Raw genomic sequence first — 17424 nt, forward strand, 5'->3', positions numbered from 1 at the left:
TCTGCTCACTTCATGCAGGATTGGTTCCAAAACGAGCATCCACCAATCCACAACATAGCAAACACTTTCAACGCCCAGTGGTTCTACCCCTACGCTCTTGACGCAGGAGTTCTTGGAAGCAGACCCGTATCATATAGAATGTAGGCAGTATCTACATTTACAACACTCATGAAACATGCAGACAAGAGGTGATGAGCAGACAGTCAGTCCTAAGTACTCAGACTCAGGTATCATATCCTTTATTCTCATGTAAACAAAGCACTGGATTTGAGTTTTATAAAAGCCACAGCAAACCACATTCCCTTTAACTTTTTATTTTGAAATAATTACAGATGCACAGGAAAGCACAAAGGCAGTAGAGGTCCTTAAAAGCTTCATCTAGTTTTCTCTGATAGTTACATCTTACATAAATTCACTCTGTGAACACAGTAAACAAATGTGCATCTAAAATCACTGAGAAAATATTTCTACCTAAAATCTATCACTGGCCTGGAGATTCTTACAAAGATGAAGAAACACATGTTTGAATATCAAATCTTTGGACCTTAACCTTCACCTAGTGAAGGAAAGGAAGATACAAAATGGAAAGAGAACACTTCCCTAAGATTCTAATCTTGGTCTATGATAAGAAGACCATTTCTACTGCTAACTAGAGGCCATCAGTTCATTCCCAATGACCAACATTTCTCTTCTGGGAGATGCTACAGAAGTTAGGCACTAGTTACACTTACCATTTCAACTGAAATTCAATATTCTCCACTACTGTTAGTTCCAACTAAGAAACATTTACTTTTTACCTTCATGAAGAGCCTTCTAAGAGTTGAATACATAACACTGAAAAACTCTTACAATATTAAGAATCACTGCTATGAAGCTCAGTAACATCCTCATTCTTCACAAATCCTGGGAGGTGGAACTACAGCTATTTTTATTCTAAAGAGGAAAACTTAAGCACAGGGAGTTCAGTGATTTCACTAAATTCACACCTTGGTGAGCAGCAGAGACGGTGACTTAGGATTTAACCATTACAATAAAGCAGGATAGCTATGTTCTAATTATCTAGGTCTATATTGTTGTTTTCATAACTTTGCAGCGTGTTTATTTTTCGGTTTTGTTTTTTTTTTTTGGCTGTGCCCACGTCATGTGGAAGGTCCCAGGACAGGGATCAAACCAATGCCACAGCAGTAACCAGAGCCACAGCAGTAACCAGAGCCACAGCGGTGACAACACCAGATTCTTAACCCACTGAGCCACCAGCGAACTCTTGTCTTCATGTTTTCAATTAGTGGTATGTTATTTTATAATTTTAGCCATGACACGTTTCCATTTATGAGTAGATTTTTCTATATGCCAATACTAATTATGCACCAACATTTGAGATCATAATAGAATGCAGATGCTCGGACTGCAACAGAGAACAAAAGGAACATGGCCTGTGACCAATTTGGATTTAATGACTTTAAGACTAGTTCAACATCATGGTAGCAGAGGAACTCTTCATACCATGAAAAGAGAGGGTGGTAACTAAAACTGGAATTACTGAACAGTCTCATGATGCCTGAAGGATGGTACATAAAACACTCCTATGCAATTACAGCAAAGCTGTAGGATGCAAGGTTAACGCACCAAAGTTAACTCCTTTCCCACATCCCAGCACTGAATACGTGGAAGTGAAAATTAAAGACGAATCATCTTTTACATTGGGATTGGGGGGAAAAAAGTTCCTTTGAGGATGTGTTTCATCATGGCAACACGAGAGGTCTGTGACGAGATGACATCATTAACTGATTTTGAACCTCAGACTGAAAGTCACTTAAAATGCAGCCTTATAAAGAAATCTAAAACTATTTTAACAACTGTTAGTTAAGTGGGCCTTTCCACAGATGTCCTTGATCCTTTGACCCCACCCCATCTCCTGCACTTTAAATGATTTGCACTTTTAATTACTCTGAAGACTGTAGTATGATTTGATTAACTTTCAAAAAGGACTAGACTTAGTTCTCCCTGTGTAGAATCCCAATACATGGGACATTCCTAAATCTGCTTAAACAATTTACCTCACTCACTATACCTGTAAGAGTTTTCTGCATTATGAAATCTTCGGTGATCCTGAGGCCGGGGCATTTCCTGAAGGCCCTACCATAGGCTTTTGTGAGTTTTTTTCCAATACAAATTCTCTCCTCCCTCCACATGTGCGCGCCTTTAATAAAAACCTTACCCCACACTCGACGTCTTTTTCTTCGCTCTGTGTATATTCTGGTGTCTGTTGAGGCTTGAGTACTGCTTAAAGGCTTTGTCACATGCATAACATTTGAAGGGCTTCTCCCCAGTATGAATCCTCTGATGAACTATGAGACTTGAATTCTGACTAAAGGCCTTGCCACATACATCACATTTATATGGCTTCTCTCCAGTGTGAATTTTCCTGTGTTGAATAAGGTTGGAACTCCCGGTGAAGGCTTTGCCACACTCGCTACATTTGTAAGGTTTTTCTCCAGTGTGAATTCTTTCATGACCCCAAAGGTGTGAACGAGTGGTGAAACCTTTACCACATTCACTACACTTATAAGGCTTCTCTCCAGTATGGATTCTCTTATGCTGAGCAAGATTTGAATGCTCAGAAAACGCTTTGCCACACTCGTCACATTTGTAAGGCCTCTCTCCAGTATGAGTTCGCTCATGACCCCAAAGGTGAGAACGTATCATAAAGTCCTTACCACATACATTACATTTATATGGTTTCTCTCCAGTATGAATCCTCTGGTGCCTTGTGAGGTTTGAGAATCTGTTAAAGGTTTTGCCACAATCATTACACTCGTAAGGTCTCTCCTCAGAGTGAATCCTTTGGTGATTAGCTAAGACTGATAAATGGCTAAAAGTCTTCCCACAATCATTACACTTGTGTGGTTTTTCTGTACTGTGTGTTTTCTGACGTCGTTGTGTATGCAATGAAACATGCATAAAAGCCTCCCTTTTTTATTACAAGTGTTGGTTTTGACACCAGAAGGAATTATTTGAGGTGGTAAGAATGAGGAACGATTTTTGATAGACTTCTCAACTTGATTACATTCATAAACTTTCTCTTTGGTTTGAAAAATCTGCAGTTCACCTAGCTGTGAATGTAAGCTTACTCCAAGCCTATTTCCTAAACATTGCAAAGATTTGTTTCCTGAAGAGCCTATGTCATTTCTTAGTTCCTCATTCACACATGACTGGTGATGAGACATACTTCTTACAGAAACATTCTGCTTTACAGGAAAATTATTCTGGAATTTACGATGTTGATTTCTTCTACCTGTGAGATTTTTGCAAGAGGCTGTATTCACTCTTTTGTCACTTTTTTCTTCACATTGCCACTGATTCTCAAACTGGTGCATATTCTGTTGGACCTCCCTGAAGTCAGAATCATCAAAGTTATGACTTACAGGTCTTTCAAAACCCCGTGTCTGAACTAATTCTCCATTATTAACGTCCTCTTTTGGTGATAATTCTTTGATCGCACATCTGGGAGATATACCTGTAAGATATAAATAATCACAGGCCTCCTATTAACCACAGTTGGGAGATATTTTATGCTGAAAAATATATCACACCAAAAGTGTTCAACAATCACGACCAACAGACTTATCAAGCTTCCCAACCATAGTCTGAAAATATTTATAAACACAAATGAAAAATGATTCCTCTATAAAGAAAGGGTGATTACAGGCAATTCAAATTATTTCCAGGGGGTACCTATTTTCAAATGCTCTGTTATCAAAAGTTACAACAGCCCTGAAAGAAGGAATTTTTTTTTCCACAAGCATCCTAAGGCATACATCAACTCATGAGAGTCATACAGCTGTCTCACATTTTAAAAATAAAAAACAGATAAGCAAGTTAATTATTGAGTACTCGTACACAATATTAAAGCAACATTTAAGAGTTCCCTGGTGGTCTAGTGGTTAGGCTGCAGCACTCTCACCACTGCAGCCCAGGTACAATCTCTGGTCTGGGAACTAAGATTCCACACCAAGCCAGTGCATGTCACAGGGGAAAAAAAAAAAAAAAAAAAAAAAAAAAAAGAATAACAAATATTACTCTGAATACTTGCTACACAACTATATCCATGCACAACAGGCACACTGCAACATAAACAATTAGTATACCGTGCTTATATTACATATGTTAAAAAATATGTTAATCAAATGGCAATCAATATTTGTAGCAGGCTGAGACAAATCCAGCCATAAATAATAAGCATTTATATCTGTGAAATAAATAAATGTGAAATCCACAGAGTATACATATATATTCACCTATAAGGATAAAAGAAAGGACACATCTCAGAAGGAGCATGCAACAGGAGAGCTCAAAAACATGTTGAAAACCACTGATTTTGAAATCAGAGGGCCAAGGAAGTATATAACGTTACAGAGATTAATGGTGGGGAAATGTGACATCGAAAAATGACAAAGCAGGGAGCTTCAAATGTACTCCCTGTATGAAACAAGAAATGAATTCACAAAAACCATCAAAATCAACTTTATAAGAACTCTGGAAATTAACCAGAGGTCTTCAGTGACCAGGAACACTCTTCACCAAGAAAACAGGAGCTGTTTTTATTTACTTTGGCCCATCCCTATTCCTCCGCTAGGCAGTGGCCTTGAAGATGGCAGCCCACAATTTGGTACAGGTTTCCAGAACCAGAAGTAACAGAACTGACCTTATAAAGAATTTTGGCTGGTGTTTTGTTTTGGTTTAATCTGCTTGGTGGAGCCCTGAAGGACTGGCTCAAAGTATTTGCTTTTATTGGCCTGCCTCAAAACTATACCTATGTGGAAGTGCTAACCTGAGGGCTTGGGATGTGTTAGCCCCTGTTACCTTGGGCAAGGGGTAACAACTGAGGCAAACAATGGTCAAAGTGAAAACCCTGAGAAAAAAATCAGGAAGTGATTTGCACTAGGGAATAACAGCTCTGAAAATCTCCCTCGGGAGTTCCCATCGTGGCACGGTGGAAATGAATCAGACTAGGCACATGAGGTGGCAGATTCGATCCCTGGCCTTGCTCAGTGGGTTAAGGATCCAGCATTGCCCTGAGCTGTGGTGTAGGTCACAGACTCTGCTGGGATCCCCAAGTTGCTGCGGATGTGGCACAGTCGGCAGCTGTAGCTCCGATTGACCCCTAGCCTGGGAATTCCATATGCTGCAGGAGCAGCCCTAAAAAGCAAAAAAAAAAAAAGAGAGAGAGAGAGAGAAGAGACCTGAGAAGCTCCTAGGCCCTTACCTCCAGCTGACCATCAGATTCTCTGCAAGTAGGAAATGAAGGCTAAGGCAGAACTGTGAGGTCTTTGCCTAAGTATTTAAGGCATGTTTCAACACACACAGCTCATCTACAAGGGTAAGGTGGTTTTGTTTTCGTTCCAGATGTTTAAAGGAAATCTGTCAAATCACTAACTAACCAATAAGCCAACAAAACCTTAAGTGACCACAAATAGCAATGAAAACACATCACACAAAATTAGTTGAGAGAAATAAAGAAACACACAACAGTAATAATCACAAGAAACAAAAAGTCAAGTAGGGGAGGAGGGGATTATAATTTTCCAAAGTTTGACTGTATTCAAAATATCCCATTTTTTTAAACAAAAAATTATAGAGCAAGCAAAGTAACAATAAAGTATGACTCATACAGAAAACCGAATAATAGCATAAACTGTCCATAATGGAGCCCAAACTTCAGACTCACTAAACAAACACTTTAGATCAACTATTTAAGCTAAAGAAATGAAGAACAAAGAACTAGTGAAAATAAGGAAAACAATGCGTAAACAAATAAGAGAATAATAATAATTATAAGCAAGTGATAGAGATTATAAAAAGAAACTAAACAGAAATTGTGGAACTGAAAAGTAAAATTACCAAAATGAAATATTTCCTAGAGAGGGTAACATGAGATATGATCACGCAGAAGAGAGAATCAGCAAACCTGTCGGAGGATTCATTGAAATTACCCAGTCCAAGGAGCAGAACAAAAAAGATTACATATAAATGAACAGAATCTAGGAAACTGGTAAAGAAGACAAAGTATATTGGAATAAATATGGTCAAAACATTCTTGAATGTGAATAAAGACACGAATCTACATAGCTAAGAACTGAATGAACCACCTGTAGGAAAACTCAAAGAGATCCACACCGTGACAAATTATAATCAAACTGTTAAAAGACAAAGGGAAGGAAGCCAGCAAGAAGGTATTCATCATATACAAAAGAGTCACACTAAGATTAAAAGCAAAAGATTCTTAGACACTAAGATTCTTAGCCAAAACCATGGAGTCCAGAGATAATGGGATGACTTAAAGTACTGACAGAGGGGAAAAAAAAAAACTGTCAACCAATTCTATCTCCAACAAAACCAATATTTAAAAATGAGGGAGAAATTAAGACTTTCAAGGTAAAAGATGAAGGATTTCCTTTTGACTAGACCCGCCCTATATGAAACAAAAGAGAGAACACTTCTTTAGTTCATTCTCTGAGGCCAGCATTACTCTGATACCAAAGCCAAACAAAAACACAAGAAAAGAAATTACAGACTAATATCCTTTATGAATACAGATAAAAAAATCAACAAAATACTAGCCAATTGAATATATAGCACACTGAGATTACACATCATAGGAGTTCCTATTGTAGCACAGGAGAAATGAATTCGACTAAGAACCATGAGGTTGCGGGTTCAATCCCTGGTCTTGCTCAGGGGGTTAAGGATCCGGTGTTGCTTTGAGCTGTGGTGTAGGTAGCTAATGCAGCTCGGATCTGGCATTGCTGTGGCTGTGGTGTAGGCCAGCAGCTGTAGTAGCTACAATTGACCCCTAGCCTGGGAACCTCCATATGCCATGGATGTGGCCCTAAAAAGAAAAAAGAAAAAAAAAAAAAAGACTACACATCATAAACAAGGGGGCCTTATTCCCTTACTTCAACATTTAAAAACCTATCAATGTAATAAGCTACACAGTAACAAGAAGGTGGAAAAAAAAAAAACATATAATCATTCTCATGGTAAGCAGAAGACACATGTGAAAAAAATCCAGAAACCTTTCATAATAAAAACACTCAGCATATCAGAGTTCCCACTGTGGTACAGTGGGTTAAGAATCTGACTGTAGCAGCTCAGGTCTCTGTGGAGGCAAAGGTTCAATACCCAGCCCAGCACAGTGGGTTAAAGGATCTATCATTGCCACAGCTGAAGCTCAGATTCAATCTCTGGCCCAGGAACTTTCAAATGCTGCAGGTGCAACCATATTAAAAACAAAACAAAACAAACTCAGCATATTAAAAAAAGAAGTGAACTTTCTTAACCTGATAATTTATGAAAAACCCACCGCTAATATCATACACAGTCAATGGCGAAAGAATAAAAGCTTTCTGCCTAAGATAAAAACATAAGATACGGATGCCCACTTTCACCACTGTTATCCAGTTATCCAACACTGTACTGGAAGTTCTACTCAAAGGAGATTAGGCAAGAAAAAGAAATTAAAAGTACACAAACTGTAGAAGAAAAAGAAAAATTATCTCTATGTACAGATGACACAATCCTATATAATGAAAATCCCACAGAACACACACACAAAACCCACTAGTCATGAATCTTCCCAGCAGAGTTGCACAGTATCAACACATGAAAATAATTTTATTTCTAAATGCCAATAATGAACAATCTGAAAAGGAAATTTAGAAAATAATTCCATGTATAACATCCAAAGAATTAAACACCTAGGAATAAATTTAAGCAAGGAGGTGAAAGACATATAGACTGAAAACTACAAAACACTGCTGGTAGAAATTAAAGACCTAAATAAATGCAAAAATAGTCCACGTTCATGGATTGGAAGATTTCGGGGTTTTTTTTGGTTTGTTTTTTTTTTTTTTTTTTGCCATTTCTTGGGCCACTGCCGCGGCATATGGAGGTTCCCAGGCTAGGGGTCTAATCGGAGCTGTAGCCGCCGGCCTACACCACAGTCACAGCAATGCAGGATCCTTAACCTACTGAGCAAGGCCAGGGATCGAACCTGCAACCTCATGGTTCCTAGTCAGATTCGTTAACCAACGAGCCATGACGGGAACTTCGATTTCGTATTTTTAAGATGATAATATTCACCAATATGGTCTATAGATTCTATGTAAACACCAGAAAAATTCCAAGAACATCTTTTGGAAAAATGGAAGAGATGATCAAATTCATATTGCAAAGTGCCCTGAATAGTCAAATTAATACTGAAAAGGATATGAGGAGTTCCCCTTATGGCTCAGCAGAAATCAATCTGACCAGTACCCATGAGGACACACGTTTGATCCCTGGCCTCGCTCAGTGCGTTAAGGATCCAGCATTGTCATGAGCCGAGGTGTAGGTCACAGATGTGGCTTGGATCTAGCATTGCTATGGCTGTGGCATAGACCTGTGGCGACAGCTCTGATTCGACCCCTAACCTGGGAACCTCCGTATGCCATGGGAGCGCCCCAAAAAGACAAAAAAAAAAAAAAAGAAAAGAAAAGGGTATGACATACGCAGAATAGATAAATTCAGAGAGAGAGAAGATGCAGACTGGGAGTTTCCAGGGACTGGGGCCTGAGGAAAAAGTAGAGAAAGTACTTGATGGGGAATGAATGCTAACTTGGAGCAATGAAAATACTGGGGAACAAGAAAGAAATGGTAGTTGTATAGCTGGTAAATGCACTAAATGCTACTGAACTGTTCACTTTAAAATGGTTAATTTTACATTATGTGAATTTCACCATAATTGTTTTTAATAACTAACAATCTAAGTGATTCATTTCACATTTTAAAAATACATTTACTAATGTTGATATGTTAAAATTTTAAGGCTAATTCTCTTTAGAGTATACAAAAATAACTGTCTTTTTTGCTGACGTCTTCTAATTATCTGAAGTTCGTTATCTGTGGGTCTATTAACAATCCCTCACATGAAACAGACATGAGGTGAGGGGTGCTCATGAGTAGACATGCTGTTACCATCAATTTATTTAAAAAGTTAACATGCACTTGCCGAAATTTAACAAATTCTAACTTGAGAAAGATCATCAGGACAACATAAATAACCTCTTAAGAGGCATATGACCGACAGAAAGGAATGACTTCCAATCAATAAAGATGGTATTCTCAGCAGCATTTCAGTGCAGAGACAGTTTCTGGCAGTTCCAGGGGATCCACGGAGGTGGCTGGGCAGAGGTGATCAGCAGTGGAAGAAGCCACCGACAGCCAGAGAACAACAGGAGAGAACACTGATATGCATGAACCAGGACAAGGTGAATTGTACACAGAATCAGCTTCAGGGGAAGCCGGGAAACAAAAGAGTGTTCGGGAGTTAATCAAAAAGTGCCATTTCCAGAACTTCAGAAATTTTGTGAAAAACAGTCCTAAGTAACAGTGACGAGGTTCATCGAGTGCAAGACACTGGCCAGGTTTCCTACAAAATGACACGGTACAATAAAGCGTTTCAGCCAAAATACAGAAAGCCTGTAAAATTCACATAAAAGCCAGAAAGCTATGTTTAGAAAACTTACACTATACTACAGAAAAATCAAGGTATCTTATATAACAAATTATGGCCCAAAAATTTAACTGCATTTCTGGGATGAAAACAGTCTAAGTTAATAACAAAAGCATTCTCTGAAGATATACAATATTCCCAATTTTAAAAATCCAAATTGCTTAAAGAGGAAAGTATTTGTTAGTAAGTAGGTACTAAATCAAGCAAAACACTAAAAAACAGACAAACAAACAAACACCTGTGATCATTGCAGGTTCACAAAACCCCAGAAGTTAGAGTTTTGGGGAAAACTCCTGATGAGCCACAACCCTCCACACTCAAGAAGGAAATCTTATAAAATATATAAACAGCATTCGTCCCTTACCCCAAAAGCTTCGCAAAGCACAGCTATAAAACAGAGAACACTACGCAAGTCATCAAAAAAATGTAACCAATGATTATATAAATGAAAAGCAAATTCATTTATAATACACAGAAATGTGCAATATGAAAGCAACAGTGTTTTAGGAGTTCCCATGGTGGTGCGACAGGATGGGTGGCATCTTGGGAGCACTGGGACGCAGGTTTGATACTGGGCCCCGCACAATGGCTTAAGGATCCAACATTGCTACAGCTGCAGTTTAAGATGAGCCGGTGACTCAGATGTGATCCCTGGCCTGGGAACTCCATATGCCCCAGAGCAGACAAAAAAAGAAAAAAGAAAGTAACTGTGTTTTAAACAAAACAAACAGGGTAGAATTCGATAATGTAGGACTCATATAACTTCATAAATCCCCTCAAGAAGCATCAAAATCCTCTCTGTTCTGGAATTAACAATGGCATGCACAGGTAACGAACACTGCGGTGGGAACACAGTCTAGTCAAGGGTCTCACCGACGCGGGGTTCAGAAGTTGGCAATTTTCTCCCGGGAATAAATCCCGACACTCGAGACAGCCCCAAATCAAAGAGGATGATCATTAGGGTACTTAATCAACTCTGCCGTGCTGCCCTTGAGAGACACTTGGGTGACGATTCACAAAAACCAGAAGGACAACTGGAACGAGTGCCAAGCTCTCGTGACACTATCTCAGCAGCCTGGCACCTGCGGGCCATGCTACTCAGTTACTTCAGCAGGCACTTCCCCACACAGCAGGATGACACGGTAACATATAAATCAAAGCCTTCTCCACTCAGAATTTTCTTTTACCCAGTTAAACTCCCCATGGGAGACATCACCAGAAGTGGTCCAGCACCGAAGGCGTGGGTTATCACGGCAGAAAACAGAGGGTGACATTTCAGACACCGAGTAGGTGTATTTCAAAAGCAAGCTACACGTGCAAAAATCATAAAAACTCAAAAAAATATGCAGTCAAGTAGAGCCTAAGTTTTTGCATATCCCCACACTAAGTAGGAGCAGCAAGAGGGAGAAAGATAAACGATAGGAGAGTAAAACAAGGGGTTCAGACTTGGCAGGGTGCTAACATGCGTCCTGGGCCCATAAACCCCAGGCTGTGCCTGAGATGTGGTCCCCACGAAGGACTGGGGATCGAAGAAAGGTTCTCCCTTGGAGTTGCCATGTGGCTCAGTAGGTTAAGGACCCAGTGCTGTCACTGCAGCAGCTCACATCACTGCTGTGGCGCAGGTTCGATCCCTGGCCCTGCAACTTCTACATGCCATGGGTGTGGCGAAAAGAAGGTGGGGGGGGGAGGTTCTTTCTGTCCACTGCATTTCCAGTGCTGCTGAGTAACAATCTCGAAAGAGTCACGCTATTCCCATTGCACATGCTGCTCCCAGCGACAAAGGCAGAAACGAAGAAGGCTGAGGCACCTCAACAGGCAGAGAGGTCTTGAGACAGGCCCAGCCACTCGCATGGGGCCCCAGATGCAATGGACAAGCAGCCAACAGCCAAGGTTCCAATACCCAAAAGAAGGTCCTTCAAGTACACAAAATAGGATGGAAGCTGGGGGACATGAGCTAGGACCAGGGGGACCTGAGCTCTGGCGTGTGTGGAATGAGAACCAAGTACAGCAGGAGAAGCCACCCCCCAAAGTCAAAATACCAACAGGGTCACAGAGGGCAGATAACAGAATGTTGCAGGTCAGGATGAAGACTCTGTCTTTGCGAGGAGCTGGAAGGCCAGTGGGATGGGAGGAAACCTTGAGGCAAATGAGTAAGAGAAGAGGGAGAACCATTTCCTTCAAGAGCTCACAGCAGTTAACTTCAGGAAGAAGTTCCTAAAAAATACTGGATGAAACAGCCACCTCTTTGCCACCTGCATTCCTGTGTTCCCATCTTTGATATATTCCCACCCACCTGTTATTTTTTTCCCCCAACAACTTTCACCTCACCCTTCAGAAGCCAGGGCTCTTTCTCTCTCCCTTGCTCCAAACTGGAAATAATATTACCTCAGCAAGAAAGATTCCCAGAGTTCCCATCGTGACTCAGTGGTAACAAATCTGACTATTATCCATGAGAATGTGGGTTCGATCCCTGGCTTCGCTCAGTGGGTTAAAGATCTGGCAATGCCATGAGCTGTGGTACAGGGTGCAGTCAAGGCTCGGATCCTGCACTGCTGTGGCTGCGGTGTAGGCTGGCAGCTGCAGCTCTGATTCGACCCTTAGCCTAAGAACTTCCATATACCACAGGTGCAGCCCTAAAAGCAAGAAAGAAAGAAGGAAGGAAGATTCCCAACTGTAGGAAAAAAGGTAAATGATGTGCTGTGGCTTTTCCATAATACAATCCCAGCCCTTTGCTCAGCTGAGGGAGACATTACAGAGATAGAATAATATTTCACAAATTTGTTCAATGACCGTCTTCTTCCAAACGCTTTAAGAATATTTTGAGGAGTTCCCATTGTGGCTCATTGGTAACAAATCCAACTAGGAACCATGAGGTTGCGGGTTCGATCCCTGGTCTTGTTCAGTAGGTTGGGGATCCGGCATTGCCGAAAGCTGTGGTGTAGGTAGCAGACGCGGCTCGGATCCTGTGTTGCTGTGGCTCTGGTGTAGGCCAGCTGCTACAGCTCTGATTAGACCCCTAGCTTGGGAACCTCCATATGCTGCGGGGAGCAGCCCTAGAAAAGGCAAACACACACACACGAGTGTTTTCTGAGTATACAGATATGTAGCTCTCTTCTAAGAACTACAAAACCAAAAGTGCAGGAATAAAACCAGGCAGATATTTTAAGGTTTTGCCGTAAGGTCTGGTGCTTAGTCAACTTCCAGAACCACTATCACCTAACAGGAAGTGGGCAGATCTTCGGAAGCAAAGGGAGATTTAAATTCTAGACACTTTGTAGTATCTCATTTCTGAATCAAAGATATCAAAGACATCCAAGGGCAGATCCCAACTTCAGAGGGAAGTTACCCTCACCCACGGAGAGCAGGTTCCCGTAGGTCTCCAGCATCACGTCCCAGAACAAGGCCCTCTGGTCAGGGTCCAGGCAGTCCCACTCCTCCTGGGAGAATTCAATGGCCACATCTTTGAATGTCAATGGTGCCTGAAATGAAAAAAAATTTTTACCAAGAGCCTGGAAGGACAGCCTTATCTTCACACAAAATGAGAAGAGGAGGGAGGTATCAGGGTCAATTATACAGAATTACGTATGCTGACAGAGCCACAAAAGAGAATTCTGAGCAAGTAATACTCTCTAATTTTATTATATTTTTCTATCAAAGGATGCCAAATCCACTAAACCACTAAATTACGGAGGAACTCTGAACGCAAGAAAAAAATATACGTACAATTGAAAAAAATCCAACAGGGTCATCTATACGCAAGTCTGAGATATTAGACACCAAATGGTAATTTCCCAATGAGGGAGAGTAAGGTCTTTAAGGATGACGAAGTTCACATTAGCTTTAAAGCAAGGTGAGAACTGAAAAAAAATGATGATAGTTACAGCAATAACTAAAAGTACTGTGGGGTAAGCATTATTCTAAACTTCTGTTAAGTATTAGCTCATATACCAACATAGCATCCAATTAGAGAAAGACTTGTCCCCACCTCACAGGAGACCCAACTCTGTCATGGAGATGCTAAGAAACTCGTCTCAGGTGAAACAGTTAATAAACAGCAGGGCCATCACCTGAATAAGGTTGTGTGGCCTTAGAATAGAATCTACAGCATCCGTATGATGACACACTTATTTCCTAACAGAGAAAACCTGCAGCAAGTTCAAGGCTGAAAACATGGAGCTAACTGAAGGTCAATCATACACACGTAGAGCCACACACACACACAATGAGTTACTACTCTTACTGCTCATAACTCACTGACACGGGAGGGAAGACAAAAAATTAAGGACATGGAAAAGCACGTAAGGCATACTTTCAAAGCTAAAATAAACCAAAGACAATATGATGATGTTTTACACACCGGGGCTCCTGCTCACACAGCCAAGGGTGTGCATACAAACATAAACACTGAAATTCACCGAAATAAAAGAGGCAGTATCTAAGCGACATGTTTAAAAACTGTATCTTCATTTTCTATTCCCTTTTACTTGTGCATTTCAGCATTGTGGGTACAACGACCCTGTATAAACTGTACTAAACTAAATTCAGATGGTCAACATTGGTCTATAGTAGCCGAGTTATTTTAAAACACTGCAAAAACTAAAAAAACCACATTAAAAATTTAACTTCGAGCTCCATAAATATAGTACATAAAAACACCAAAGAGAATCTACACGGCAATGAGAGAAGGTGGAGGGAAGACCCTGGGGTGGGTGCAAGCAAACCTGTCAGGCGGCTTGCTTGAGAGCGAGAGATTATCAAATCTGAAATGGCATTTCAGGACGGAGAGGACTGACCAATAAACCAAGAATAAGATTTTACCTGAGAAAGTGTCATTCCTGACTCTTTTTTTTCTTTCCTCTTCGTCCTCTTCAGGGCTTCCTTCTCAGTCTTGAGATGTCGATCCTGAGTGTCAAAATATGCTATTTAATACTCCGGATCAACACTCCCATTTCCTGTGCCACAACCACACACACAGGGAAGACCTCACCATGCGGAATAGACAGTCCTCTGCTGCTCACTGTCCCAGGACGAATTAAGGGACAATACATTCCCACAGGGAAACTAACAAGTGAGGTTTCTGACCCCTTGCATCAGAACACACTCCCCTCCTGGCTAAACCCACACAGAAGCTGCAGCAGCGGGACTCTAGGAAAGACTCTCTTCCCCTTGAAGTCACAGACCCCATCCTGACCAAACTCCACGCAGAAGATAACCCCTCTCATCTCTCTCAGGATTAGGGGCTGGTTTCAGTTCTCAGAAACAGAGGAGCCAGAGCCTTGGTGTTCAATACTGAATACAGACTGGACTACTTGAGGCTATTTTAACATCACTGAGGCTGAGCCCCATTCAGCCCTGACCTAGAGGAAAATCTATGGAAACGGGGCATAAATGAGGTATCTGCAAAACGCCTCAGCAATTCAACGTGAAGTCAGCACTGAGAACCATTCAGAGGGGTCAACCCTGGCACAACTTCCACCCTGTGGCCCTGCTCTCTTCCGGGGCAGTATCTGCACAGTGGAAGGAGAAGGAGCAAAGAGAAACATGCAGAGAGGGCATTACAGGCTAGGGCTGGGATAGGAGTGTGGCTGGAAAGTCAAATGAGAGGGTCAGAAAAGGCCCCACTGAGCATATGTGTTATTAGAACTGGCTGAAAAAGGGTTGCAAATGGAAGCTACCCTGGTTAGCAAATAACTGTAAAATACACAAGCCTTATAAACAGGAGTTTTGCAACTGCCATTCTCATCTCTAAAACTGAAGCAAATAAGCGAATTTTGCATTAAATTGATAATAAAGCCACAAGTCAATGTATCACAACCTAATCAGCCATTTCCCATCAACTCACCACTCATCCAGAATCAGGTTCTCCTTCTTTCACTCTAGTACATATTTCAATGTCTCCCTTTCCTTGCTTCTCTCCAGTGTTTTTCCTTTTCTGTTTCCTCTCTCACCCCGCCTACTCCTTCTCCCTTTTTCCTGTTCCTTTCCTTACACCTGTTTTGCACAAGTCCTGAAACCTATTTCAATTTCTGCCTCTCCTTCTCCCCACTCTGGTCCCAATCTCCATACATATTTGCCTTTTCCTGCCCCCATTTCTGTGTTCCCTCTGCTCTTCACTACACCGTCTTTCCTCTTACATCCCCTCTGCCCAGACTCACTGGCCCCCCCAACTGGCTTGGCGCTCTCACTCTGCCATCGTTCAGTCCCTGCACTCAGCTCCCCTAGCCTTTTTATCCTAACCATTTTGTCTGAGGTGCCTTGACCCGTGTGGTCCCCACTTCTGCTCACCAAGGGCCCCTTTCCCTAATTTGCTCCCCTTCGTCTTTGTGGAGCTCCTCCTCCTCCTCCTCTACGCATCTCTGTTTTCTTACCTCATTACTACTCTCGCTTTGTCTCCTTGCAAGTCTTTCAGGCATCTTCTATTTTGCCTTCTCTTTGGGGGCCACCTCAATGATTTTTTTCTCCTTTTCACTTGTCTATTTGTCCTCATTCATCCTCTGTCTCTTTCTCCTGATCCTCCTCACCCCCGCCTCCTACCGCATTCCCGGCTTCCACCTTTGCAATCATCATCACACAAAGCCCCTGATCCCAAGAGGAGGTGACGACGTGGTCTTGGGACCCCTCGAGTTCTGCAATCCTAAATCCTACCGTACTGAAAAGTGTGCTCTTCCAGGACACTGGATCTCTTGGGGGGGGGGGGCGGGGGGCGGGGGGCGGGGGGGGGGGTCCTGCAGAATACGAGGGCCAGGGAGAGAATGCGGGCCTCTATAGGGGCCAAGAGGCGAGCATTGGGGCAGAAGCGTAAAGCTTTAGAAACTCTCTCAAAAGTCCAGGGAGGAGTTCCCGTCCTGGCGCAGTGGTTAACGAATCCGACTAGGAACCATGAGGTTGCGGGTTCGGTCCCTGGCCTTGCTCAGTGGGTTAACGATCCGGCGTTGCCGTGAGCTGTGGCGTAGGTTGCAGACGCGGCTCGGATCCCGAGTTGCTGTGGCTCTGGTGTAGGCCGGTGGCTACAGCTCCGATTGGACCCCTAGCCTGGGAACCTCCATATGCCGCAGGAGCGGCCCAAGAAATAGCAAAAAGACAAAAAAAAAAAAAAAAAAAAAAAAAAAGTCCAGGGAGCTCCTTTGTGACGCAGTTTCGATCCCTGGAACTTCCACATGCTTCAGCCACCACCACCGCCCCGCCACCCCCCCCCCAACAGAAAGAAGTCTATCTCCCAGGACTTTAAAAGGCAGCGAGGATTGGGAGAGGTGGTCGGTGAAGGGTTTTACAGGAAAAAGCGGCAAGCGGGTCTAATGGCCCGAAGGCCTTAGATTTTAACCGAAAACGAAGGCCAACCCCCGACCCAAGAGCAAAGCGGTCAGGCTTGGGCATCTCACCGGCACTCCTGAACTTACCGAAGGTAGGAGGCGTGGGTGCCGGAATTTTAACGTCCGTAGCAACCCCAAGACCCCAGGTGTGTAAGACTGTGGACTGTGAAACCCAGGTTTAAACTTAAAAGGCCGAAACCAAAGCCCGCCACACGACCTTACACCCGCAGAAGCCTCTTCCGGTCTGCGAGGCTGCGCGTGCGCACTGCTTCCCGGGAACCCCGGAGGCGGGGCCCAAGCAGAGATCCACCGGAAATGGGCCTGGATAGGGGCCAGGCCTGGGCGCGGGCAGTGGGGGGGGCGGGGCCTGGGCTCCCCTCAGCGCTTCGCGGGGGCGGAGCTTCTTCTGAGTTTGGATCAATTTGAATTTATCTCAGGAGCTCGGCTGATCTTTGCTTTTTTTTTTTTTTTTTAAGGACTGCACTACCAGCATATGCAAATTCCCGGGCTAGGGGTCGAACAGGATCTGCAGCTGCTGGCCTACGCCACAGTCCCAGCAAC

At 42.6% G+C, this 17424-nt stretch overlaps 1 protein-coding gene across 1 annotated transcript; it reads right to left on the bottom strand.

Moving 5' to 3' along the window:
- On the bottom strand, positions 224 to 17146 carry LOC100624495 (zinc finger protein 677). The gene is given in 5 exon segments (XM_013991866.2): positions 224 to 2975; positions 2978 to 3517; positions 12906 to 13032; positions 14372 to 14455; positions 16951 to 17146. Coding segments are annotated over 4 exon segments (1443 nt in total). The 5' UTR covers positions 14387 to 14455; positions 16951 to 17146; the 3' UTR covers positions 224 to 2214.

This window comes from Sus scrofa, chromosome 6 (genome assembly GCF_000003025.6).
Source record: "Sus scrofa isolate TJ Tabasco breed Duroc chromosome 6, Sscrofa11.1, whole genome shotgun sequence".
Classification (NCBI taxonomy): Eukaryota; Metazoa; Chordata; class Mammalia; order Artiodactyla; family Suidae; genus Sus; species Sus scrofa.